General features: G+C 47.9%; 1 protein-coding gene across 1 annotated transcript in view; it reads left to right on the forward strand.

Annotated features, from left to right (window-relative positions):
- The first annotated feature begins 22232 nt into the window (after window positions 1–22232).
- The window catches only part of LOC144168346 (neprilysin-1-like), a 35159-nt gene continuing 30640 nt past the window's right edge, over window positions 22233–26751 (forward strand). The window contains exon 1 of the mRNA XM_077697350.1: window positions 22233–22341. Coding sequence (XP_077553476.1) covers window positions 22233–22341 — 109 coding nt within the window. The remainder of the gene's footprint in view (window positions 22342–26751) is intronic.

A 26751-nucleotide genomic window follows, 5' to 3' on the forward strand; every position in this document is an offset into this window, starting at 1 on the left:
TCAATAGTTTGCACGTTGCCAGAGCGGCCCAGAGTTCATTTCCGTACGAATCAGCGTGGAAGACATCCAGCTTCAGGGTTCTCAGGGCCAATGGCGTTTCTAACAGCGGACCCAACACAGCAGCCATTTCTAGAGAATCTGTTACCGAGCACTTCAGCGTTTCTAACTGCGTTAAGGAAGAAAGACACGATAATTCTGGCATTACAGTGTCTGCGCTCAACACGCCAGTCAGTTTCAGCTTCCTTAGCGCTGGTGCCGCTCGAAGGCTTCACAAGATGAGGATTTGGTGTTCTCCGGGTTCATGAAGGACCCTGTATATTTCTAGCTCAACGGTATCCAGGCAGCGGTGGCTCCTTAGGAGCCAGAAAATAAGCGCGCAAGCTTGTCGTCGTTCGGCTTCTGCGGAGTTTTCGGGGAGACCGAACCTCGAAACCAGTGACAGCTTGTCAGGTGTCCCCTCGTCCAGCCGACATCGAATAGAGGTGAGCAGCTTGTTGCATGCCGGAAGCAGGTCGAGGATGTGGGAGGGCGTTCCGTCAGAAGACGTGCACAGCTGCGGTAGTGCTATCGACGTCCCTGCCAGTAGGACTTGGTAGTCTACCACGCCCTCGTTGCTGAAGTTATCGTCCATTGCGCCGTGCTCGGGTGGCCAGTTGCCGTTAACTGCGGTGGCAGCGCTACAGGAAGTAAAAGAAGGAGAATTGTGGAAATATCTGCGGACTGACAAAAAGGTGGTACCATACAAAAAGGCATTGATAATAACAACTTAACACTGGATTTCATGTCCATTTTAAATAACATAGTTGGAAGTCGGGCAACTTCAAAATGGCTCTATTTGAAGCGAGTGCACGCGTACGTTTGGAGTGAAAATAGAGGAGCTCATAGTAATCTGTATTTTTATTTATCCACTGAGCGTTCCTTTAGACTTCAGCTCTTTGTCATTCATGGTTATAGAACAGTGCATTGTACATAGCTAGCCGAAACGGGTACACGAATAGAACCGCATGCCCTGTTGCCATACTAGTTGGTAGAAATGACTGGACTTTCAGCGGTTCATATAAGAGGACGATGCATTCGGACAGGGTTACGTGCGGAAACATGTCTCGTCGTTCCTCCTTTAACCCCGGGGTAAGTTTTTTACCGTTTTGTTGTTATGGAGTTTTATTAAAAACCGACGAGACACGGAAAATTATGTTACTGTTTTGCCTAAAGAGCTATTACCTTGAAAGCAAACGAATGCATTCCACACGGAGGTGCTTTTGTTTTATGATGGGAAATAACACAAGCTTGATTTCATACAATTGCAAATTAGCCGCGAACCAAGGACCTTTTCTTCTTTAAAAATTTCGTTTTCCTCCCCCCCCCCCACCTATAAAAAAGTGAAAGAATAAAGTGGGAAATAATACTCACTAGGTAAATCTGTGGCCGGTTTAAGCCGATATAAAATAGGCAAACGGGGCAAAAATCAAAATCATTATATGAACAAAAGCTAATTTGCGGAGAAAAAAATTTGTTTCCATATGTTTCGTTTGTGTGGACAAAAGGACGTTGTGCAATGGAGGAGAACCGACCAGCTAAGATATAAATAAAAAATATAAACAGCAAGCGCAATGTCCTGGTCCCGTATTGCGGTAGGAACAAGTATACCATTAAAACAGCGGTGAAAAATTGTTTAAAAATAATGTGGGCTACAGCGCAGACAACAAGCGAAGAATACAAAATGTGCTTCAAATTTAGAAGTTCGCCGCAAATTTCAGTCTAAAAGAAAAAGTTCTAGCCTACAAAAACAAATGAAAAGTCAAGCTGCAGATATATAAGTCACGGCTGGAAAGCCGCACACATTATACATTATACTTACACTATATAAAGGCCCCGGAGAGGCGCTCCAAATTTACTGAATAAAATTTCGCTGTGTCCGATGTGAAAAATGCACCCATAACTGCCACACACTGTCACACACACGCACACACACAAAAGCACAAGCCACGCTTGAGAAGGCACAAACCACGCTTTAGTAGACACGGGCGACGGGTCTCAAGGGTTTTGATTCAGGTGCGCACAAAAAGCGTCTTGATAAAAAACCACCAAAACAAAAAAAACGCACTTGACAACCGCAACACGGGTTACGAATCGGCCAACGCCGCCGTATTTTCCCGCATCAGCCACCACGTGGGAATCCACCACGTGCGCCCGCGTGTCGGTGAATCGTACTTTCGTGTCTCGCCATGCCGGGTCAGATACCTCGCGTTGCAACGCGCCAGCGGCACCCCCAGATGCCAGCGGCACGCCCAGGCATTCTTCACGGACGTGCGCCCCTCTGCCGTTAGGTGCCAACGCGTCGGTGAGTCACGCCTTGACATGCCCGGCTCAGACGTTTCGCTATCGGCGCGATCAACATTCGATAGCGCGCCCCGGCATGTTTCAAGGACACTCTCTCCCCTCTCTCGGACTCCACGTGCAACGAAGCTATCAATGACTCACGAACTGTGGAAAGAGCGTTGTGTGTGTCTGTGGTGTTCGTGGCGTGTGGCTACTTGTTCGCGTTTGACCATTGTTGCTTTTGGGTATAAATAGAAGCAGCCCCAAACGCTAAATTAATTCCTGTCTGAGCAGCGAATCCATGCGGTCGCTCTGCTCGAGTCCTGTATTGTAACCTCGCCCGTCGGGGCATTGTATGTTTTTTTTGGCTTCGGCTCACCTCTCGCTATGAAGTAAACAGTTACGTTATCCTACTGCTCTGGACTTCTTCACGGCTGCAACAGCGGCTGGCCGCTTGCATCATACACGCTACCCCTCGTATGTCGGAGGCCACGGAGATCGGATCAGGTCCCCCCGCCCGGTCGTAACGCACGGCATCACACACCGGGCATGGAAAGTGAAATGATATGAACGAGCTCGGTTAAAATATTAAAGGCTTGCAAATCATTTAATAGATTCCGTAGGTTTGGCGGTTCAAGCGCGGGCCGCACAGGGCGATGGAGTCGTTGATGTATGACGACGTTTTTGAACACTGCGTCAGATATCGAGAAACGGACGTGGTGGGCGCACGACAGAAGCACAGGCAGGCGGGTGTAAGTTCCAGGAAATAGTGAGGGAGTCGGCCATGTGCAGTTATAAGGTGGGCGAGTTTCGTAAAGGTGGGAAACAAGCAGGCAGATTGAGTACACCACGTGCACACTAAGCTTTTTTACACCCTTTAGGCCAGAAATGGTGTAGCATAAGAGGAAAACGGGTGCTGGGAGCCCATTACACCCTTTTTTAATCTCAACACCCTTTTCCTAGCTCTACACCCTTGTGGGAAAAAAAGGGTGTTGATCAACTTCAACACCCTTGGTTTTTCTTAGGGTGTTGAAAGGGTGTGGAAAAGGTGTTCAGCTGTTCATTGAATAAAGCCATGCTTGGATGCATAATAGCACTGTAAAGAACAAGACATCCCCTCATATACTTCTCTACTCGCAAAAAATTTTCCAACGCAAAAACTCCCACCTCCCCTCGCGGGAACCCCTGTGTATACATGCGACGCATAGGCGGAGCGGCGAAGGGACCGCGTTTTATAGCGCGCATAACGTTGAGGGGACTGCGTAAGCCGGTCCCAGTCGATGACGACGTTGGCGTACTTGTAAAGCGGCGTGGACTCTAGGTGTTTGAGCCAAGCGTGGATGTTGCTTCGCCGGAGAACGGCACACCGGTTATGTGCGCAGCGCGCCCGAAGGAGAGGAAACCGCGGAAGAGAGAGTCTGCACATGCGCCGGCCCCAGCGCGTCTGCCGCGGCTATGACGCAACACAATCCACTTTAATCCAGTCCAAATCCAATCCAATCGAATCGAATCCAATCCAATGCCCCTCGCCAGAGAGTGTTCGCTATCGGAGAGGAGAGGGGGTGAGCGGCGGAGAGCGCAGCTGGCGCGGCGAGGATAATGAGGGAGGGGTGGACAACGACGACGACGCCGGAGGGACAAGGCGAGTGAATCAGATGCTCTGCATCTAAAAAGGAAATTGCTCGTATGCAATGATCGCTCGTTTTCATATGCGGTCTCATGCCCCAAGTTTAGCTTTGGCACGTGAAACACCAATTTGAACCTTCAAAATTAAAAAGACTATAGTCGTGTGGCGGAAAGGGTGTTGAACTACTGCGACACGCTTGGCTTTCTGTACGGTGTTAAAACGGTGTGAAATAGGTGTTCAGTTGCAAAAAAAGTACAGCGCAGCTGCGGGTCCACCTAGTTCTCCCTGTGTTGCTAAGTTTTCTCCCTAGTTTCTCCCTGTGTTGCTAGGCTTTGCGATGCTCTTGCTAAGCTAGGATAAGCGCTGAGGGGTGAGGCCAAATTTAACCGGATTTTACAAGGCTGTTCCAGTGTGTCCCCCACACTGACACCGGATCCGAAGAGGAAACAAGCTAGGCCGACCACAAGCTCTGCTGTTTCTTCAGCGTTGCGCCACCATTGCAAGCAGCACCAATATTTTTGTGTTTTAGAATCCCAAAAAGATATTTGACAGCAGAGGTAGGCATGTTGTCAAGGAGGAATTGCGTGATCTTCTCTAGGGCTATTACACTTCACCAACAAAGGATGGGGTGGAGAAACTAGACGGGAACTTCGAAGGCGTGCACGTGGTTCAGTATGTTCAAAATGAAAGAGGCTGCTCCAGCGGTAGTTGATATGTGCGACCCGTCTGTGACGCCATTGAGTAGGCAGAGGTGAAGACGCCGGTTCGTCTCGTGTTGGTCAAGCGGTCGTTTCGAACACGAAGACATCGCGCAGGGTGACCAGCCAGAACTATGGGAAGGTCTACGTTTGTAGGTTGCATTGAGGCCGAGTGGATCGTGATGGATTGCCGGTGATGGAACAGCAAATGTATGCGCACAGCGATGTCAAGGTGAATGCATAACGGGAGCACGTTGGCCATAACCTCAAGTGAGACTCTACGTGTCGTGGTGTATGCCCGGGTTATCGCGAACAGTGATGATCCAAGTAATGGGTGAGCTCGAGTTTTGAAAATATATGGGGCTGATTTGTGTACCGCCAAGCGGCAGAAGCATAGGAAATTGCACGGAGTACAACGAGGTGATACCGTTGACGTCGAACGAAATGGTTGACGAGGGTGTGCATGCGTTCAAATCTTGTTAGCGAAGCAGCCACTTTCTCAACAATTGATTTTAAATGGTTGGTGTGGGCCACAAAGGTCAGATGGCTATCTACAACAACTCCTATGAGCTTCATTTCAGCGACTTACTTCAGGATTACATCCTTAAGTCTTATGGTAGGCTTGCGTATTGAGCCTGTCACCTTTTGAAACCAGGATGCAGGAAAATTTAGAAGGGTTTAGCTTTAGCTTCGCCTTCCGCCCAAGCAGTAACCTTGGCAAGCGCTTCGTGGGAAAGGGTCTCGAGTTGACGGCGCGTGTGTACGTAGATGCCCATAACCGTGCCATCTGCGGTGGCCTGTACATAAGTGTCTCCTGGCATATGAATGCATACGATATCAAAAACATAGCTATTCTACAAAAAGGGGCTTATGAGAAAACCCTGAGGGGACCATTTCGTTCTGACATGAGTGCCGTTTTCTAAGAACGTCTGGTAACAGACGGTGCGGCCCTCAATGAACGATTTCAGGAGCTCGTAGATGTTTCCTGGAAAAAGTTCAATAGACGGAAACAGCACAATGTGTGGGGGCGCCAGGTAGAGTATCAAACGCCTCATCAAAATAAATAGATATAACAAGAGGCAGTTCACTGTAGTCTCGATGGTGCTGCAGTCGGGTTCGCAAATCAAACAAGGTGGTTGTCGTGTTTCGCCCTAAGGTAAAGCCATACTGCTGCAGGAGTCCGGATCGGTGTAAGAAGTTGAAACAACGTGAATTTAGCATTCGTTCTTGCCATAGAGTTTCATACTAATATACACTAGAGGGAAATCTGGCGCCCCTGTCTAGGGGAGCCGCGCTTCAGCGAGCGTTCCGTCATGTACCGGCCAGGCACGTTCCACTTGTCCTTGGCATGGCTCCTGAACAGCTGAAAAGTTGATTCTGGCTGCAAAAAAGCGACACTATTACTCTAAAAGATTATTGAAATTTGTTTCGTTATTACAAAATTGAACTTCCAGAAAGATTTACTTGTCAGTAATTATTTAGAAGCGTTATGCACGATGCAGAAGAAAAAAATGTTGGCAGCGTCTGGAACCCCGCGCGGGGCACGAGATTTAGCCCCCTCGCAACGGCTCCTGCCCCGCGTGACGTCATATATACGTCATAGTGACGTCATATTAACAGCGATTGTAATTAGTTTGCGTAGTAGAATACAAAAAGCACATTTTTTTACATTTTAATAAAAAATTAGGAAGCCACTCATTTGATAGAAGTTTTATAAAAGAATTCTTTTGTTCGTTCTTGCGGAAGCCGCCGATGCTGCCGCTGCTGGCGGTATGGCGTATCCGAAAGTGCCGAAAGCCCTGAATGCCTGAATTTCTTGGGTCGACAACGTAGATGAAGCAGAGTTGATAGAGTTGAAGCACTATCAGAATGTGCGAGAACGTTGCCGTATGCGGGCACCAAGCCAGCCTTTCCACACGGTAGCGAAATCCTCTCGAGTAATGCTGACCTGCGACCACCTGCTGTATGCCGATGGTACCTGCGTTAGATCTACGACATCGCGCAGCCGAGTGGCCCCGTTCGAACAACCCACGTCCCACGCAAGAAAAGACACCGTCCGAGCGTGATTATGTGAGCCTGCTGCGGCATGTCCGCGCGGCGGCATCTGCTATCAACAGTTTGCACCACGGCAAGTTCAGAATGCTTAAATGGGTGGCCTGAAATCGCGGTGTTTTCAAAATGACAGCAGCGCGGAACTTACAGTGCTCAGGACGTAGGCTGGACGCGGCCACTGATATTTTACTGGTCGCATGTGCGCATTAGAAGTGCAAACCACGGATAGCTAGAAAAGGTAATCATTGGTGCTCCCACACAGGTACCGCGTACAACCCAGCACAGTAGTTTCCCCTTTAAGGAGATTAGCAAAGAAGACCCGAAAATCTGCAGTTTGTCGCGTTTTTTGTATGTATTTTCGAGTGGACTGAATTGTGGCTTAGAATTGTTTACCCGAAATAAGTTTTGTGCGCGGAAAAGTCTGGTGATCATGGGCTTCTTGCATCATAAATGCATGGTATTCAGCGCTTGAAAAGATTTTTCAGAAGAAATTATTGCAGCTGTAGTGGTGAGCCATTTCACTACAGTAAAATGTGGCAGAAATACATCTGCGATACAAAGTATGTGAAAGAGTGAGAACATTGGCAGTCTCGTATCCCGTGGCCCAGATTGTGGCTGGGTAGTTTCCATCATGCATTCAGCTCCTCACATTGGCACACACATGATGCTACGACAAATTAGGAACTGGGTCCTCCAAAAGGTACACTAGCTAGGCGCTTCATGCCATAGCTGCTGCATTGGTATAACCTCCACGTCTCTGTATATGTGTCAGTATATGCTATGTTGGCCATATTTTACCGAGTCCCCTCATGCAAAGGACTTAATTCAGGACACCCAGCCGATAGGGTCAGAGAAGAAGCTGTACAGACGGTAACAGGAAGGGTATACACTTGGCCAACCATCATGTCTCCATCAAATGAAAACCCATGGGTTCTATGCAGGCTCAATAGTCTACGTCAAAGAGAATCTTAAGATGTGCCTGGAACGTGAAAGCCTCAGCGGATTGTTTGTGTCCATGGGTATATGCAGCGAACACACTGCAAATGTAATTGATAGGCAAAGGTCAAGGCTGTAATGGTGGGAGTTTAACCAAAAGAAATGGTGAAAAACATCCCAATTTCAAACTGCATTGGTGTAATATGGGCACGAGTGACGTCATATGGACGTGCACTGTAAATGCAGTTATCTGTGTTAACTGTACGTTACCACTCAAGTGATACGATCAAACGGAATGGAGGCCCCACTGCAATTGCCCAGTTATGCTTTTTTTACGGTGGGTTCGGTTGGTGGCTATCAATTGCACAAACAAGATTCTGTGATGTCATAGAGAAATAGCTGGAAAATGTGTATGGAACTTCCACTGCTCTACACATTTTCTGTACTATCTTATTTGTTTGAAGTTTACAATAAAATTGATGTCATTTGTTTTTTGGGCAAAGAAGTCTTTTTAATGAACGAACCTTGTATTTTTTCTTCGTAGCCTCTGCAACAGCCTGCCTACTGTGCCCCTAAGCAGTGGTCACTAAACAAATGCCCACTTACCAGCCAGATACTGGCCAGCTAGACTGGTGTCAACAAAAAAGGAATCTTTCTTGGCTTCTCTGTAGAGCTTTGCACTCAAGCAAAAAGATCACTTGGTTGTTTGGCTTTCCTGCAGAACTGTAGTGTAGTGCTAGAAGGCATCACTTGCTTATTTGGCACTTTTTCTGTGTATTGTGCCAAGAAACCCTTGCGTTTTATTTGGAAAAGGAACTTCACACCACAGACCGTGCAGATAAAGTAGAGCTACTGACTTTTTTCACAGCCACGGAAGTTTGGTAGAATCACTTGTCATTGACAAACACCATGTTTGCTTTCTGTCTGAAGGTGTGAATCTGGGAGAGTTGATTTATATTTTGGGGAAAAATACAGCGACAATAACAGTACTGAAGTACAAGGAAAGGTGCTGTGATGAACAGTGTCCATGTGTTCACAGCTTTTTTGTCCAGTTTCTTTCCCGTGTTTTTTCATGAAGACTGCAACAGTGCCTGATCAAGCCTGTTTTTGTGTAACAAAATGTCAACAGCGAAGCACTTATCAATGCTCACATGCTGCCCGTTGACACCAAAGCAGAAGTACGTTCATTGGAGTCATTTTATTGTTGAAGCCTTCCAGGATACTTACAGCTTTCAGCTGTACTGCAATATTCACAAACAACAATAAAGACATTCACGTCCACATAGGTGTCCTTGGCTCCAGTTCCTGCACAAGGTATTAAGTACTCTCGGGAGAGGGTAATGTCAAGCTGTACAAGAGCCATTCCCTCGTAGATGTGTTCCATAAATTGTTTTTTAGGCTTGTTAGCTTAAAAAATAGTTTCAGTGCCCCCTTTTTTTTTTCAAGCTAATTACCACCACCAGAGAATGTGATTTCTAGCAGTTGGGCTCTGCTGGGTATGCATCGTTGCAAACAAAATATGGGACACTGTATTATGGCCCTTACGACTAAGCATAGTCACTTAAGCAATTAGCCGAAACAGTTTTTTACACAGCACAGAGTCAAAAAGCAAAAGAACATGAAATATCTCCTTGCAATTAGAAACTTTTACTGTTCACCCCCTCCCCAAAACACAGAGCAGACAATTACCAGCTGTGAACACAAGTGTTTACGTCAAGTTGAATTCCACAGGGTGCTCCGGATGGGTACATTGATGTCACAGTCAATCAGAATTCGTGAATCCACTGTAAGCCTTCGAGAGAAGCTCTCACCATTACTGGCCATCCAACTGAGTGGGCATGAAAGTATTGTTGTTAGTTATGTTGACTTCCAAGCCAAACACGAGTAAACAAAAAACTAGCGTACGAAAATACATAATCAGAACAGATGCAGGATGACGTTTTGTTGGCTAACCGGGTTGAAGAAGGCAGAAGGCACTGGGGCAAAGGTTAGGGAAATAAAATCCATGCGGTAATTGTGAACGAAGTTATGAGACGCGGCCAGACGATCAGCTGGTAAGGAGGGAGGGCTATCCTATCTATCCCTTGCTACCTCTTTACTATAATTGAGCAGATAAAAACCTTTCATTAAACTTGCTAGCTGGCAGTTCCACGTACCCTATGTAGAAAATTTCAAGGTAGACAAAACATTGTTTCCTGTGCATTCAATAATAGCTGCCTAGAGATTGCTTAGAATTCGCAGCTCATTTGAAGTCTTGCATATCATGAAAGCACAATAGTAATATTCGAAGGAACAAATTCGAAAAACATAGATGAACAACAAGTCACTTGTTTACCTTGAGCACACCAAACTTGAAAGCACTATAGGCCTCCTGCGCTGCCCAGGGGGCGCTGCGCAAGCGGCTTCCGGGCAGTACTTCCGGGTAGTACAAAGCTGCGCGGGTCCCATAGGATCCCGTGTTGACAGAAGCAAAATGAGCTCGACGCTCCCGATTATTTTGCGACGTGGTCACCAGCTCATCCCCGACGCGTCCGATCTATTTCAGCGATCAACTTGGCATTAGGGGAAAAAGCTTTGCAGCGCTAAACACGTTTACAGCGCCGACGAAAGTGCCGGGACCGTGATGCATGGCGTCTGCTACTCGCAGGTTCACCGATCGATGGTCGTATGAAGTGAAATTTCTAGCTTAAACTAATACTCTAGGTGACAAAGACTCCTCAAAAACAGCCGATCAAAAAAGAAGAGTGACGCAATCGGCGATGATCGCGCTTTAAAAAGCCAGCGAGTCCGGCGGACCGCAGGCTCGCCTGCTGCGGTGCGCCGCTCTTTTGCGTACCTGCACACTACGCGTGCACTTTCATTAAACAGTGCTCGTTTGCGTCGCCGTTACGAATGCATGGTGCAGCGTTAGCTTGCCGTTTTGTTGCGACAAAATGCCGCGACCGTCAGAAGCGTGAAATATGTTTTGCGATTCCGAAATTAGTGGCCGTAAAATGGTCGGGCGAACTAAGAGGCCGCTCGCTTTCGTTGTTTGCTCTTACTTTACTTAATTACGCTCTTGCAGCATACATTCCCAGTTCGCACTTCCCAGAATGAGGGTCAGCAACGGCCGTGTTCCATGCAGCCGACACGGCGGAGGGCTGGACGGTAAATCGGGGGGGGGGGGGGGGGGGGGGAGGAGGAGGGGGGCTTTGGAGGGGGGCTTTGAACGCAAAGAGAAAAAATTCAGCGAATTTCTAACAATATTTGACAATAATCTGGCGAAGTGTTAAGATGGGGTGGGGGTGGGGGGGGGCAGTTCAACTGGAGGACGCCAATTCTCTGTTCTTGTCTCGCTGTCTACTACATTTGAAGGCAAAACTGGCGTGTCGGCGTTCAGATTCGACGACCCCTGCACTACAAAACCAACACAGTCAGTGATGATCGTATGTAAATATTCTTGGTCCCGCGCCGTGTATGCGGCTGTGTTATGTGATGTTATAGAAGTACACATCTCTGCAGGTAGTGGGCGTGTGATTTGAGGCATGTGTTGCGTCCTTTAATAGCGCTTAATTTGTTTATTTGGCGCTATTGCCTCACCTACTCGCTAGTATACATGTACCCTGCCGTCCGTAAATCGTGCGGCGTAAAACGTTACGCAAGAATCATTTAGTTTGCGAAAATACGAAACAAAATTTCCACTCGTTTCAAAGGCGGTGCCAGGCCAGCAGTGTCAGCTGAGTCGGCTGCGCAATTTTTGCGTTCGCTTGCATCCTCCCGCTGAAGCAACCGTTTGCAGTTACCTCAGGATATAGGATCAGCAGCGTTCCGTGTTTATGCTACTCGTGAACTCTCCTTTGTCGACCGCACGCAAGAAGAAAAAACTAACTGTCGTCAAACAGTTAAACCACCCGACCTGGCTATACTGTCCCACGCCGCGACCACCGCGACAGCTCGCTCAAAAGAAAGCCGACAAATCGGCTTCTTTTAGCGGATATTATTTTGTTTAGCCTCTGCAACTACTTTAAGGGCTATTTCATACAGTATGCAGTCATTTAAACACGCCAAAAAGCGCCACAACCAACTTTCACTCTGGCTTGTAATTGAAAACACATAGAGGGCGGCGAGGGTCGTCTGCTTTTGTACTACCCAGAGGCGTCGGCCGCTAGGGGCGCTGCATGTCGCCAAAACTCCAGCGCAGGAGGCCTATTTAACACAAGTGTCAAGCTTGGCACAAACGGCGATCTTATCGGCTTGACTTCTCCCGAACTTGCACATTTGGAGCTTGAGCCACCTTGCACAAGAAGCCAGCCAGTGGGCGGTTGGTTTCAGCGATAGCTGAGTACCTATGCTGCCCATGGACGGGCGGCTGCTGGGCTCTCCCATTCACCAGGCCACCCACGAAAGTGGAGCTGCGCTCCCTGCATGCAGCGTGCACGGATCGTTTCCGCGGGGTAGTAAGGTTTCTCGCAGTACCCCGCGAGAAAAATTGCAGAACAGGCTACATGCCAGGACGGATTGCGTTCGACGATGCCCTGCGTTACCTGACGATACTTGATTCGTGCACATTGACGCCGCTGACACTGCGTCGCTCGCGCTATCACGTCATCAAAGTCAGCTACCACGTTAGCCACGGCGCAAAGCGCTGGAAAACTGATCCGCACGTTTTACGCCAGAATCAAAATACAAGGCTTGGAATGCAAGTAGCGATCGGAACAAGTAGACAACGAATGCAGGAGCATAAAGCCGATGGCACGCGAACTCCAAGACAATATGAAGCTAGCAACATATTTAACGGCAACAAAAGGAGCACGGAAAAAAGCAGGGCGAAGCAGCTTGCCAAAATAGGATGCGTTAGGCTTACCAAGACTAGCAGCAGCAAGTTCACGAAAAATACTCAATAAATCATTTCAAACAACCCTCCGAACAAGAAAAAAGCGCCGCGAGGCAGCCGCTGTGCAAGGCGATAACACAGAACAGGGAGGATAAGGACGTAACGTTGCGCAGGCTTGCGGTTGGAGCCAAGGCCGGAATCCCACATAGCGCACACCACACACGCCGTCAAAAACGTCTTCAAATGTGCAAAAAAAAAAGTGACGTCACAGGAAGTCACGTGACTAGTTTAGTTTGACGTCACTTCTGTGGGGCAGGAGCCACCGCGAGGGGGCTAGATCTCGTACCCCGCGCGGGGCACGAGACTTACCCAAAAATGTTACCTTTCTGGCTTCGAGACAAAAAAGAAGCCATATGGCCAGCTAAGCCAAGTAGGCGAGGAACGTCGCTAGCTGCAATGGCGCCACCCACGGCGGCTTGCGATTGCAGCGCCAGATTTCCCTCTAGTATATATTAGTATGAAACTATATGGTTTTTGCAGTTTGCCAATAATCGCCATAGTGCATATTGTTCTATTGGAGAAAGGCTCTGTCGCATGGACGTCCGGGTTTCAATTAAAATGTAACGTGGGTGTACTCCGGGTGAGGAGGGAAATAGCCAAAAAGAAGGCAAGAGTCAAACACGCGTAGCATTAAAGTAGAAATGTGGTGAATAACAAGATGAACCATGGGAGTGGTGATGCCATCAGGTCCCGGTGAAGAATTCCAATTTGAAATTCGAGAGGCGAATCGCAACTTTTCAAAGTAAAGTTTTCATCTTGGCCTTCTGTGCGGTATCTCGTTGAGGCAATGATGGCCGTCATCTCTTTGTGGGCCAGAGTGTCGTCTTCACGGTAATCATATGGGAAGTGATTTCACTGTTTGATTATGATGCTTAACCCGGCAATGCTGGGCTCCGGACTATTTTTGACCACCTGGGTATGTTTAACGTGTGCCGCAATCTCCAACACACGGGCGTTTTCGCTTAGATGGGAAGTGGGTTTTCAGAATAAGACCAGCTGACCCGAATGCGTTGGTTGTCGGAGTATCATCCGCTAAGTGAAAAGAAGATAAAACAGATGGTGTTCGGAGCTTTCGAAATGCCGCGTTGAACGGAGGCCCGAACAAGTTCTAGCGGGACACATTTGAGCATACGTGTCTTAGGGCCTTGTCCTTAGTGATCTGTGTTTGTCCTGTGTACGCAGCAAGACTTCAGTCATAACAAAACGATGATCTGCCCGCAGGAGCGGATTCTGGCATCGTTGGTGCAACCACCGCAGTATTCGCACCGCCGACCTTACCCTCGTCAGGGCGTCGCTATACACGACACGTTTCACCAGGCTTCTTTGGGCACGCGTTCAAACTTCTTTTACGAACGAGAAAACTCGAACTAAAAAGTGTCAAGAGCTGCGTTGAGGGAGGATGGTATAGAAGCATCTTGGGGGGTGAAATTTTAAATCCAATAGTCTGCTGCCAATTCTGCAGATATTGTTTGGTTAGGCGTTTTTCTTCGGCAGAAGAAACCGGTGCAGACTGAAAACTACGTACTTGTGATCTGATAAATTCAGCGTGTATCGTACATTCCATAAACAATCGCCTTCCCAAATCGCACTGGAAACAAGGGTGATGTCGATGCAAGACTTTAAATACGCATCTTGAAAAGTCGCTTCTCACGCTGGATCATTCGGTATTCTGAGTTGGGTCGCCTGAATGAAATGGACGAGTTCGATTCCACGGGAGTTCGAAATATCGCCTTTGCAAACGGGATTTCGAGCGTTGAAATCTCCTGCCAATAGCAGGTTCGCAGTACCGTTTCGTTAGAGGACGTCACCAATCCGAGACAAAATAAAGACCATCGGCACAGATGGCGCAGCGTAAGTATGAGCAGCATTGTGAACTACTGATTTTGCAGTCGGAGAGCCACAATGTAGGTACACAGTGACGGGTAAAAGGTAAAACTTTGAACTTACGCCGGCGTATTAGGAACATACATCGCAGAGAGTCCGTGCGTGGAAAACGGATCCAATTAAGTGGCACTCCGGGCATCATTTATTCGCGAGCATGCGGGTCACAAGCAACAGCCACATCAATGTGCTCCGCTTCGACGAACTCAGCAAGGTGCGGAGTTGCCGCACGAGTACGGTCTAGATTTGTTTGAAGAAATTTCAGAGAATCCCTGCGGAATCCTTGCGCGGTGCGCTGTGAGCGGTGGTTTCAGGCGGAACCCTGAAAGCAAACGAATGCATTCCCGACGGAGGAGCTTTTGTTTGATCAGAAACAACACAACCTTTACACTATATATATAACGGCAAATTAGCCGCGAACGTAGGCCATTTAATACCAGACGATACTTTCTCGGGTAATACGTCGTTCAAGAGAGGAGTGCCTTTAAACCAAGACGGCAATGCTTCTGGCAAGTGCCTTTCTGGGGACAAAAAGCAAATTCCTATAACAATTACACAGTAAACATTTGACCCGTGTATCAATCCACTCTGCGCAATTACAGCATCAGATTGAAAACGTCCAGTATGCTTAGCGCATGCGTTAGAGTTACCCATAAGCAAACTGCACAAAGGTCGCTGTTTTTATGATGACGCCGAGCAAATCACGCCGTTTATCGTACACCCTCAGGCGCAGCGGATAATTTGCCGATTGATCAATTTGCTTCATTTTCCGCGTTATGAAGGGGTCAGTGTCCTCTTCAGCCGAAGGTGCAGCCCAGCTTCACGGGCAACAATTTTTGGAAACAAGAGAGCCGTAAATTCACGATACAACTGCCAACTTTCCACCCGTGCTTGTTGTGTGCGAGTAATCTACGCTAGAGGGGGTCAGATGACTCCCTTTCGATGCTCCTTGCTATTAGAAAGTTCAAGACAAACAAAACTTTCGAGCGCGCTGACCGGGGCTCAGTGTATCCCTATAGGAATACACTGTGTATACACATCGTTGTGTATACACAACGCTGAAAATCGCAATCTTATCTAGTGATGTGCTGTGTTTTAAAATAAATATCGGATGGTGTGAAATACATGGGATGCTCCAGCGAAAACTTTCCTGCTGCATGATACACCCTCAATGGTGGCCTTGGGGTTGGCCCCAAGTGCGTGAGGACCCTGTAGCGTATTATGCCGCACTGCTCAAGTTTCTTATGTGTCCCGCATTCAGTGTCTAAGACATAGAGGGCGCACTTTCAGCGTCACCTGCTAAGAGGGGGCCGCGGTATTTTCACCAGACACTTAAATGTACAGTTTAGAAAGGTGCATATAACGTACCTACATTTGACTTTATTAAAACATCTTTAAGGCGAAATATCATACCGAATATGCACACACGGAAACGTAACCTACGATGACAGCAGCTGTACATTAGGTGCGCATTTTTAATGACACACAACTTATTCTCATGAAAGGAACTCGCATGAGAACCGGCAACATAGCGGAGTAACATGAACAGTTCCATTGGGGTCAGCTAAAACCGAAAACAACAACAAAAAGCAGCAAAGCGGAGGTATATACAATTGCTCTTTCTCGTATGAGAAACAAATCATGCAGTTGAAACTGGGCCGCTGAAGTTGGGACTTTACCTTTCGAGTGAACCCTTGGGCACGTCCTGTTGGGGCAGCTTCCACCTCTTTAGCAACCGAGCTGATGAGGTGCGCTCCGCTCTTGTCCAATGGAATGTCAATCGATGGCCAGGCCAAAGGAAATTTTCGGGGAGCGAACGTAAACGGTTGTCGGAGGCCTCCAAAACAGCTCCTCCTATTCGGGTAACATCAGGATGATGATGGGGATGATGATGATGATGATTATTCTTGGTGAATGGCGTAGCTAGAATCACGAGATTGGCCAATCAGGTCTTCCTTCTATACAGGGGGGGGGGGGAGAACTTATGCCCGCAAAGATGATTTGTCAAGGCTGAGATAACGACTCATAAGTTGAGAAGTTTATAGTCATCTCTAATCATGTAGCCATCGCCGTTATCGTGTGAGTCTAGCAATCAACAGCAACACTCGTGCTGTCATTAAGAGGTGGCACCTGGAAATAACGACACTGACTCTTTGCTGACTCTTTACTGACACTGACTCTAAGCCACTGCGCAAGCCGGAGACTCGGCGGTCGCCGCGAAGCACGAGCTCACGAGCGCTCGGCATTTTCTTGGTATTTTATTCTGAAACGGCGAACTTACGGCTTGTACCATAGTCCCGCGGTTAAAACGCCTCCCTTGGCCGGAGTCGAACGTGCAGGGTCCCTCGCGTCAGGAAGTCGGCGTCTGTCCGACTGCTCCATTTCGACATGCTCAAAGCGGTTTGGAAAACTTGGACGGCAACCGAAGAATCAGTCACGAAAAAGCTTCGCGTTCAACCATCGTCGTCGTTTGACGGAGGGGTGCATGCTCTTTTTCCCTATAAGATATTTTCGCCTGCTCTAACGAGTATTAAGAACTAGTAGTACCGAAGTGACATACTCCGATGTCTAAGTGGTAGAGAGCATGTCGTGTTGATTTCAAGACCTTATTGAGACGAAAGAGCAGCGAAAACGAGCGTATGTCTTTACAAGTCCGCAGCCGCCTTCTGCGAGTGTAGACGGCGCTTGGATAAATGATATGAGCGCTGGTTCATTATCGCAATATTCATTCTATACTCGGTTACAACTCAAGAACGGCACCACCTCATGTAGTGTATCACTCCGCCAAAGCTCCGGACCCGTGACGTCAGTGCGCGCGCGTTTTGAAAGGGGTTTGCTATGAATGCGTGATATCGTCTGCCTTGTCTCACGCAGTTTGTTTGTCGTCACTGGAGTCGTTTATAAGCATATCAAGTCCAAAAAATCACGGGAACGGCTCACGCCGTGTTCAAAATATTCCCAGTAACGCCCTACTTGCGCCGCGTGGAGAAACATCCGGTTACGGTGATAAGGCGCAGCGACAACTTCCGGTGCCGTTCTTAAGTTGTCACCGAGTTAGTATCGCACATGAAGAGCACCCGGCAGCTCCTCACGGCCCGATGACTCAGCCCGACGAGCGAGTCAACCCAGCCCCAGCCTGCGCGCCAAACGGAATCACCCCGACGGATTTTTGGCTCACACCGCCCGCTTATACACGGATGGGTTGAGTCTAAAATACCTATTTTTCTTCCGTGTGATAATGTATACGTGTAAATAACTATCAAAACGTGTGCTGCTGCCCAGCATGTTAGGGAATGGACGCGACTGTTAGCTCTGCCTAGCATCACAATCCCATCATCACTACCATCAATTATTTTTGTGTCGCCATATGTGCACCAAATTTACGTGCCTTCAATGTCTGCTCTCGTCGCAACGGTCTGCCGTTTTGCAGTGCCCTTTAACCAAGACAAAAATTTAAAAGCAGGTCGGGAGGTCAGACAAGCTTCGGGATTCGGAAGTTTATGTCCCTTGTGAACTGATTTTTTCTTGGGCGTTTTTTGTTGTTTTATATATTTTCAGTTATTTCCTCATTTATTTTTATTTTACCTGGTTTCATGTCCTCATGTTCTCCCTTCAAGTGGGTAAAGTAGGTAGGTAGAAGTAGGTCACGCCTCGTAGGAACGCCAAACACGGACCGCGTGATAAGGGGACACCCACACGGCTTTAGTATTGTGAACTACAAAGGAAGGGGAGTCATTTGCGGTGATGATAAACGGTCAATGACCCCCAGAAACCTTCGTCTTTCTTGTTTTCAGATATTAAGCAAACTGTTCCCCCCTAAAAATAGTCAGGCAGACACCGTGAAACCTAATTCACCATCTACAATATTACATATGCAAAAGCAACATTAGGTTAACTAACCTAAACTTGCACTGTTACCCGCCTTCTGCCACATTCTTGAATAGAAAAAAGCGCTCGAAGAATATTTACGCGCTCTGAATTGGCTGGAATGATCTAACGAAAATTATATCAACAGTTATAACGAGCCAAGAAGGCATGACACTGTTACAGAGCACCGCTGTGTGGTCTGTACAGGTACATTGCAGACAAAAGTAATTAAAAGGAGACTAGTTAATTAGTGTGAATTTCTTCTGCATGGGAGGCCCGGTTCCGGCGAGCGCCTTTAGGTCCCTCCTACCCTACTGAAAACCCCGCTACAGGCTCGCAAGAGTGACCGCGAGTGACCAGTTGGAAAATTCGCTTAAGGGCGTGAACCCATGTTATAATTAGCCACGCAGCCCACCTTCTTTGTGATACCTCTTCTGGTGCGATATCACTATGCACGCGTTGATTAAAGGAGCCATGAAGAGAAAATACAACTTCGTGTAATTTGACAAAACTAGGATTCAGTATCTCACTCAGCTCCATTACAGCCACAAAAGATGTTTTCTTTTACGAAAAAAAAAGCAAGAAGTATTTAAAAACTTTCAAATTTTGCGCCACAGTGACGTGTTATGAGCAAGAATGACGTCATACGGGCCAACAATAAAACATAATTTTCAGTGCGTTAACTGCACGTTAGCATTCAAGTGATGTGGTCAAATGGAACTATAGAGGCCCCATTACAGACGTCCAGTCATGTGTCGTCGCGACAGGTCAGTTAGGCGGCCGCCAATCGCACAAACAAGGTTCCGTGACATCATAGAATAGTTGCGGGGAATTGGCTAGGGGGTCGCGACTGCTTCGCACGTTTTCTTTAATATCTCCCTTATTTTTTCTAAGATTGCGATGATATTGGTATCATTGTTATCGGGAATGAGCAGTCTTTCTAATAAACCCAACTTGTATCTGTGTTCATGGCTCCTTTAAGAAGAAGTCCCGATCATACTTTAATGCGTAGCATTCTTTGCCGAGTACCCCCACAGCCAGTACCGTGTAACACCCTGCATTACCACAAAAATGCACACTTGGTGGCAGTTACACTTGTAATCCTTATAATAGCGTAGATGGAGATAATTGTCGGACAGAACTTTGAAAAACCAAAAAAAAAAAACACAATCGAAGAAATGAAATCTTCACTAAAATGATTTGACGATCGAAATAAAAAATTTGCGTCATATGCATCTCCCTAAAACTGAAGAATAAACAAAAATAGTCCCCAAAAAAGGTAAACAATGCGAATAAAAAATAAAGGAAGCTCACACAAACGCGTAAGACTTGAAGGTAGCAAAGCTGTACGCAACCTTCCTGACTGTGACGAGGGGTTCACTCCATCGATTACAGCCGATTTGCTTCTTATTCGCTGTAGCAAAGACCTTCGCTGTATAAATGGTGCTGTAAGTGGGAGCTTCTTTCCTTTTTTTTTTTTTTTGGGGGGGGGGGGGAGTGTTAGTCATCCAACATCGATTTGGAGGGGCGTACGCTATGAAGGGTCTTTCTCGTTCCGACCAAGTGTTGCCACGATTTGGAGTTTTTTTTTAACAGCAAAGCTTTGTAGCAAATCGTAATTTTTTGTGTCCGCACTTAAAAATGCCAAGTTGTTGTTGTTGTTGTTGTTGTTGTTGTTGTTGTTGTTGTTGTTCCTTTGCTTGTGGCGCATCCCCACTTGGGGGATTGGCCAGGATCGGGAGCTTTATTGGGGCGAATGTGCCCGATTTAGAAAACTAAGAATTGGAAAATGCCACGAAATTGCCTAGCGCGCGCACATGAACGCGGGCCTCGCGGCGGCGCCCTCCCGGCAGCTAACAAAACCAAGAATATGCCTAGCGTTTATGCGTACGTGCCTGCGACGACCGCCCAGCGTCCCCCGCGTACGTTTGTCAAGCCAAGCGTAACCACTTAAGTTAGGGAGACTGACCAAGATTTCGGCGACGCCCGTCAGTTAAAAAAAAAAAATCCCGAGCGTTCGCGTGTGCGCGCCTCGCGGCGAGCGCCTAGCGTACCGGCCGCACGTTTGTCAAGCCAAGCATACCCACTTAGGGAGATTGACGAAAAACAAAGGAAGCTCACAAAGGTAACGAAGCTGTACGCAACCTTCGCAACCATCACGAAGATAAAAGTCCACGATTGCAGCCGATTTGCTTCTTTTTCGCTGCCGCAACTACCAATTGTTGTGGAAGCAGACGCAAGTTATAACTGGCGTTTGCTTTTACTGGCCTAAGCCAATCGCACGGCTGTGCGAATGACGTTATATGTTTTAGTGCGGGAAATAAGCTAGTGAGTCGCATTGCCAACCCTTTTTTCCTAATTATATAGCTTATTTGAGCTAAGTTTCTTAGAAGCGGTGTCAGTATGATTCGAACGAGGCAATCTCTCGAATGAACCAAACTTGTGCCTTGTTTGCATGGTCCCTTCATGGTGAGTGCTTATGTAGCGTAACGCGTCACGCGTCAATGTACAGGAGACAGCAGGCACTCGCCCGACAGCTGGAAGCAGACCCCCGGGTCCTCTACGTGGACGCCTCACTTCCCCAGCACAGCAGCAAAGCAGTGGCCGCCGTCACGACCATCGACAAGCTGGTGACCAGCGCGTCGCTACGGACGACAGATGCCAGCCAAGCAGAAGAGATGGCCATCGCTCTCGCCCTCACGCACGGAGACGTGCATACGATCGTCACAGATTCCAAGACGGCTTACAGCAACTACCGCAAGGGGATCGTCTCCCACGCGGCCATAGCAATTCTCGCAAAGCGCAGCCCACCGGGACGAGACGTAGAGCTCGTGTGGGTTCCGGCACACTCGACAGTGGAAGGCAACGCCCTCGCCGACCACTACGCCCGCGAACTAGCAGACCGGGCCGAGGACGAGTCGGAGCTACCGCACCCAGTCACGAGCTACCGCGAGATTACCACGCTGTACAGGAGCGCCAGGTGCAGGCTTCCCGTGCCGCACCAGCAACTCGACCGCAAGCAACAAACAATAGTGCGCCGCGCACAAGCGGGGTCACTGGCGCACCCAGCTTTATTGAACAAGATGTTCCCGGCACAACACGACCCCATCTGCCCGTTCTGCAAAAAGACGGAAGGCACCCTGTCGCACATACTGGCGGAGTGTACTGAGCTCAAGAATCCTGTACCTTCCCTCCCCCTTCCTCTTCCCCCCCTACCCGAGCGATGGGAGATCTTGACGTCCAGCCCCGACCTGTCGACGCAGCAAGAGCTCGCGTTCAGGGGCCAGGAGCTATTGGACTCGTATGGGACTCGTGAATAGGGTTCCACCCCGTCTGACGCCTGCGAGCGTCACCTGAAATGGGCTCAGCGAAAGTTGTTTCTATCTCTCTCTCTCTCTCACGCTCCATAATAACATATGTTTTAAGAAGAAAAAAAAACAGGACATCCTTATACAAGACCGTTTACATTATCTCCTGTACAAATGTATTTCCAGCAATGTATTTGTGTATTGAGGTCAGGCCAATTTGAAGGACAGCGGTGTACAGCACTCAAGCCTATCTATAGTGAATTTGTCTTCGTAAGGTCGGCTTTCCCACATCGCTTTTGCATATTGCGTGGAAGACTCACGACAGTGAGTTAGCCCCATAAAAAAGTCTAGACGGACTCGGCACGCGGGCTACGGATGCAGCCAAAATATTAACGCGCTATCGCATAATTCCACACGGGAGATTCCCAAGTATTTTTCTTTGGTTTCGTTTTCCTATCTCTATTCAAAGTTGTGTCACTTCTACAGAAATTTGTTAATTTCTGGCTTGGTCAATCCCCCGCAAGAATTATGTGCCATTTTTGCTGGAAACCGAACAACTGACCGAGCGACTCGCGCTGCTGTGGCACGCGCGCTCTCTGCTACGTGCGGCTGTTCTCGAACAAGGTCCCAGCTCTGCGCTCACCTGTTAGCCTCTTTGCGAAGCCGCTAAGATGGCCCAGAAGGCCGAATCTCCCACCCCAGCCACACCTGGCCCGAATCCACCGAAAGCAGCGTCGAGGACAGCGAAAACCAAGAAAGTCAAGGCGACAGCTTCCAATGGTAAGCAAATCATGACCGTTGACCGACTGACAAGAGGGGAGGAGGGGCTGCGGGCCGTATCGAGGCCGTGTAGAGGGCAAGGCGTCGTTAGCCGACCCGTCAAAAACTGTGTGGCGGTGTAAGCAGTCCGTTTTCAGCACCTTTACCAGTTCGTAGAAGAGTATGCTTTAATGCGTGAGCATTAGGTGTGGCATTTCAGCAAAAATTTTCGCCGTCGATCCGTCGACAGAGCGAAAGCAGAGGGCGAGAGAGCGAACGTGGCTGCAGTGGCGCTATACGTTCCCTCCCATGATGACGCTGCTAAAGGGGCGTCATGTCGAAGCGCGGCTCACCCACTGCCACTGCAACCGACGGGCCCGTGGTACGTCATCTCTAGGAGTCCCGTGACTCCCGTCACCGCTTGTACGCGGTGTGAAATGGTGTGCGCAGCCGGTGCGGGTCGGCAAGAAAGGAAGAAATAGTTCTGGCGGTGAGGAAATGCCATTACTGGGTGAAAACAAAAAGAGCTCCAGGTGACCAGTGCCGCTGCGTGAGTAGGCGTGTGCGCTGAGATGCTTCGAGGGCCAAGCACGGTTGGCATAGAAAACGAGGAGAGGAAGCGATAAAGAAATGCCGTGCTGTTGCAGTCTACTAAAGCCGAAGCAAGGCGTGCGCGTCAAGCCGACCTCGAAGTTCGCCAGGGAGAGCAACGAGATGCCCTCGCATTCCTAGAGATCCATAGAAGGATTTTCCAACAATTTTTTTTGGAAGTGGATAATTTTCCGACAGTCGGCACTTCAGCTGGTAAGGATATCTTGCCGGCACAGTCTCCTAATTGGTTGTACAGGCTTACTTCATTGAGACTGGTGTTTCAACTTCTGAAGGTATAGCGCAGGCACGCGTGGAGCGTATCGCAGTGGTTGCGCCTCTGGTTTCTGGTTGAGAAGTCGCGGCTTGGACCCCACCTGTTTCTGTCTTCTTTTTATTTTTATTGCATTTGTTTCCTGTGGTTTCTTCTGCTCATTTATTAATTTGTGTATTTTATTGAGAAACTTGGGACTGGGTAATACAGATCTGTTCGGTATTGTTGCGAGATTTCTTCGGGGGTTCTATTGTTCATTCGAGACCTGATTTCATACGTTGGGTTAGGTTAGGTTGAAAGCTGCCTTTAAGGGTTGGGTAAGGTTAGGATTGGTTACGGTATGTTGGCTTAAAATACACCCGAATAAAGCACGCACTAAAACAACGCAGCAGCGCTGCACGAGTGCAGGAAAAAGAAATACCGGCGCGATGGTCACATGGTCGCAACCAACCAATGGAGACGCAGTGCGGCCAACACTTCGCGCAGCCTATTTTGCCGGCTTACGGCACAATCGACTATTCTATTTTTGGTATTTCACAGGGCAGTGGATGAAATTTTTCTCGTTTGCAGTGACCGCGCTTGTAATTGAAAGGAAATACAACAGCGTCTGACCGGTTTCACGCTACTCACAGGTTGCCACCTCACCCCTTAACTATCAACCCATTTCTTTACCAGTGAGCATATTATACACTCCCACATCACTGACTACTTCAAAGATCATAATCTGATATTTACGCATCAGCACGGTTGCTGCAAAGGCTATTCATGTGACACCCGACAGGATGGCTTCATTTACGTCTTACATTCATCTATAGACGCCAGAATTCGTGTAGACGCAATTTTTCTAGGCTAACCTAAGCATAGTGTCCATCATTATCCGCTCATTCTTAAGCTTGCACCATTGAACATTGACCGTCTGGTGGTCAAATGCACGAGACTTTTGTTCCAACAGGATACAGTTTACTTCAGCTAACAATAACAACTCGCCTCTGATCAATGTAGCATCTGGTGTGCCGCAAGAATGACCTTTGCTTTCTATAAGTCTGCGAAATACGTATCCTATTAGATGATTGATTATGAGGGTTAACGTACCGACGCTACACAGGCGATCAGGTGCGTCGTAGTGCTCGGCTCCGGATTAATTTTGACCACCTCGGTACCTTTAACATGCGCCGAAATCTCGAACACACGGGCGTATATCGCAATATTCCCTTAACTATGATCATAATATTATTCAATCTTACCTAAACATTGTGATCAACCTGGCAAGCACATCTAAATGTTGCCAAACTAAAATTAATTTCTATTACGAGTCTGGCCGCGCACTTCTAGATCTTACATATTAAAGGGACACTGAAATTATTTGTAAACATTGCGGCAATTGGCTGCGCTACTGCACGGCGCGCCGACCTTCCGACAGAGTCAGTAGGCCCAGCGTTTAGTCCACCGGCCGCCGACAGGCCGTCGCAATTCACCCGCTCAGTTGAAACTAAGCCACACCACGTTTGTGAATGGAAGAATGTGCCTTTCTTTACTTTGTTAGTTTGTACACTGCATCAAGCTCCGAGTCCGGGTCGCTCCACACAAGCGCTGCACAAGTGCACATGCGACGCTTCGCTGACTGGTACGCTAGTAGGAAAACCTAAGGCCACTTGAAGGCAGGAGAAGAGTCAGCGAAGTCAATATAGGTACTAGGGAAATAAAATCAACTGAAACTTTTACCGTACAGCGCAAAACCATGGAGCAGGAAGCACTTTTTTGCGCTGGGTGAACAAGCACAGCGGTCAGCAGTACGACCACACATCTGTGAACGCTTTTCCGTCTAAGAAATGCAATTGCTAGACGTGAGATATTGTGGGAGTTTGGGGGACGCTTACTGCACGAGCGCTATACAACAAATAGTCACCTAAGGTTCTTGAAATGCTAAAACTAAATATAAGTGCAAACTAGTTATACATTATATACCTTATATATCCAACCTCGGCCGCGCTGGTTCGTGGGCGAGTGGTCTGAAGCGCTGGGATAATTGTTTCGCAAGTCGCAAGTTCGAATCCCCGGGGGTAATGTTTTTTTTTGTAAGTTGATTTTTTCGTTTGCGGCAGATGTTTTCTAAACTGCGTTCACCATTTTCGGGGCGTAACGTTCACTGCTCCACGAGCGAGTTCGCAGAACGCGCGCAGACTGACACTGACGCGCTAGCGGGTTCTCGTTGGCGTGCTGCTGCCACAAGCACCGTCTACTTGCGGGCAGTGGGCAAAGGCCAGAATCAACAGACCCTTGGCCTGGTGCGAACACGCCTTTTACGATACAGACATGAGTGAGGCAAGCTCCGAATATGCGGAAAAAAAACATGGCATTTGAGCGTCTGCGGTGACGCGGAGGGCGTTCATCCACTGCGTAGGCTAGTGATTGCTACGATTCCAAGCCGTCGTGGGAGGCTTATCTTAGGCATTTTACAGCCGACAACATGACAGAAGCGCGGTACGATGATTACTGAGATATCAAGAATGCCCATCCAACGATGCTGTCGGATGTCAAACATGTTGTTTCACAGAACCGAAACCGAAACTTGTTTGAATGCTAACCTTGGACATCGTCCAATCAAGGTGGATCTCCTCCTGTCGTCACAGCCTTTAGTTGGTGCGGCAACCACAGACCGCGCATGGTAGTTGTTCTTCTTTCGCGCTTTCTAAAATAATTACTGACTTATCAACCGGATAAACGATGAAAAGTGTGGTAATTTGAGCCAGTCTACGCAGTGCAAGCAAAACCGGGAGCTTGACAAATTCACTTCAGTGTCCCCTAAGTTATCCAGCCTTGTGGGAGAAACTTGCACCTAAAAGTACCTTGGCGTACAGCTAACCACAAGCTTACCACGGAATAATCACATTCACCATTTACCGTATTTGCACGGTTTCAATTCTTGTATGAAAATAGGCGTTCAAAAATACCTCAAAACTCAAAGCCCTCAAAGCCAATGCCACCAACACCAAACCAAAACGAAGCGGCTTAATGAATTATTGGGGCTTTGTTTAAACGCAAAGTAACGGAAGGGAACCGGGCAGCGTCCCATACATAAGGTGTCTCAAATCGCGATTGGCGCAAACAAATAAATCCCATATTTAAGTACAAAGCTTCAAGGAAGGGCTTTAGCTGCCCACAGCCTGCGCGTTCAATAAAATGTTTTGTGGAATTCTGAGGCGTGCGCTAACAGAATTATTTGGTGTGCTCGGTAGAGTGGGCGCATAGTTGTTTTTGCGGTTTCCGCTAGTTGAACTCTACTGCACGTTACAATTGGGGGAGCACTAAAATCGTGCAAGTACGGTACTTGCGTCTCAGACGTTACTTTAGAAATGGTTCCTCACATTTACGCAAGTTGGCATGCACAACACTAATATGCCCTAAAAGAGAGTGAGCCTAGTCATCATCAGGCATATCTACTAACTGACTTAGAAGCCTGGCAATATCGTGCTATGCGCTTCATTTTTTCACTATATTCACAATATGGTAGTGTAACAGCATTAAAAAGCATGCTGATCTCGAAATCCCATCGCATCATCGCAATGTAT

The sequence above is a fragment of the Haemaphysalis longicornis genome, unplaced genomic scaffold (assembly GCF_048455015.1).
Source record: "Haemaphysalis longicornis isolate Haplotype H1 unplaced genomic scaffold, Haemaphysalis longicornis Haplotype H1 scaffold_2, whole genome shotgun sequence".
NCBI classification, from domain to species: domain Eukaryota; kingdom Metazoa; phylum Arthropoda; class Arachnida; order Ixodida; family Ixodidae; genus Haemaphysalis; species Haemaphysalis longicornis.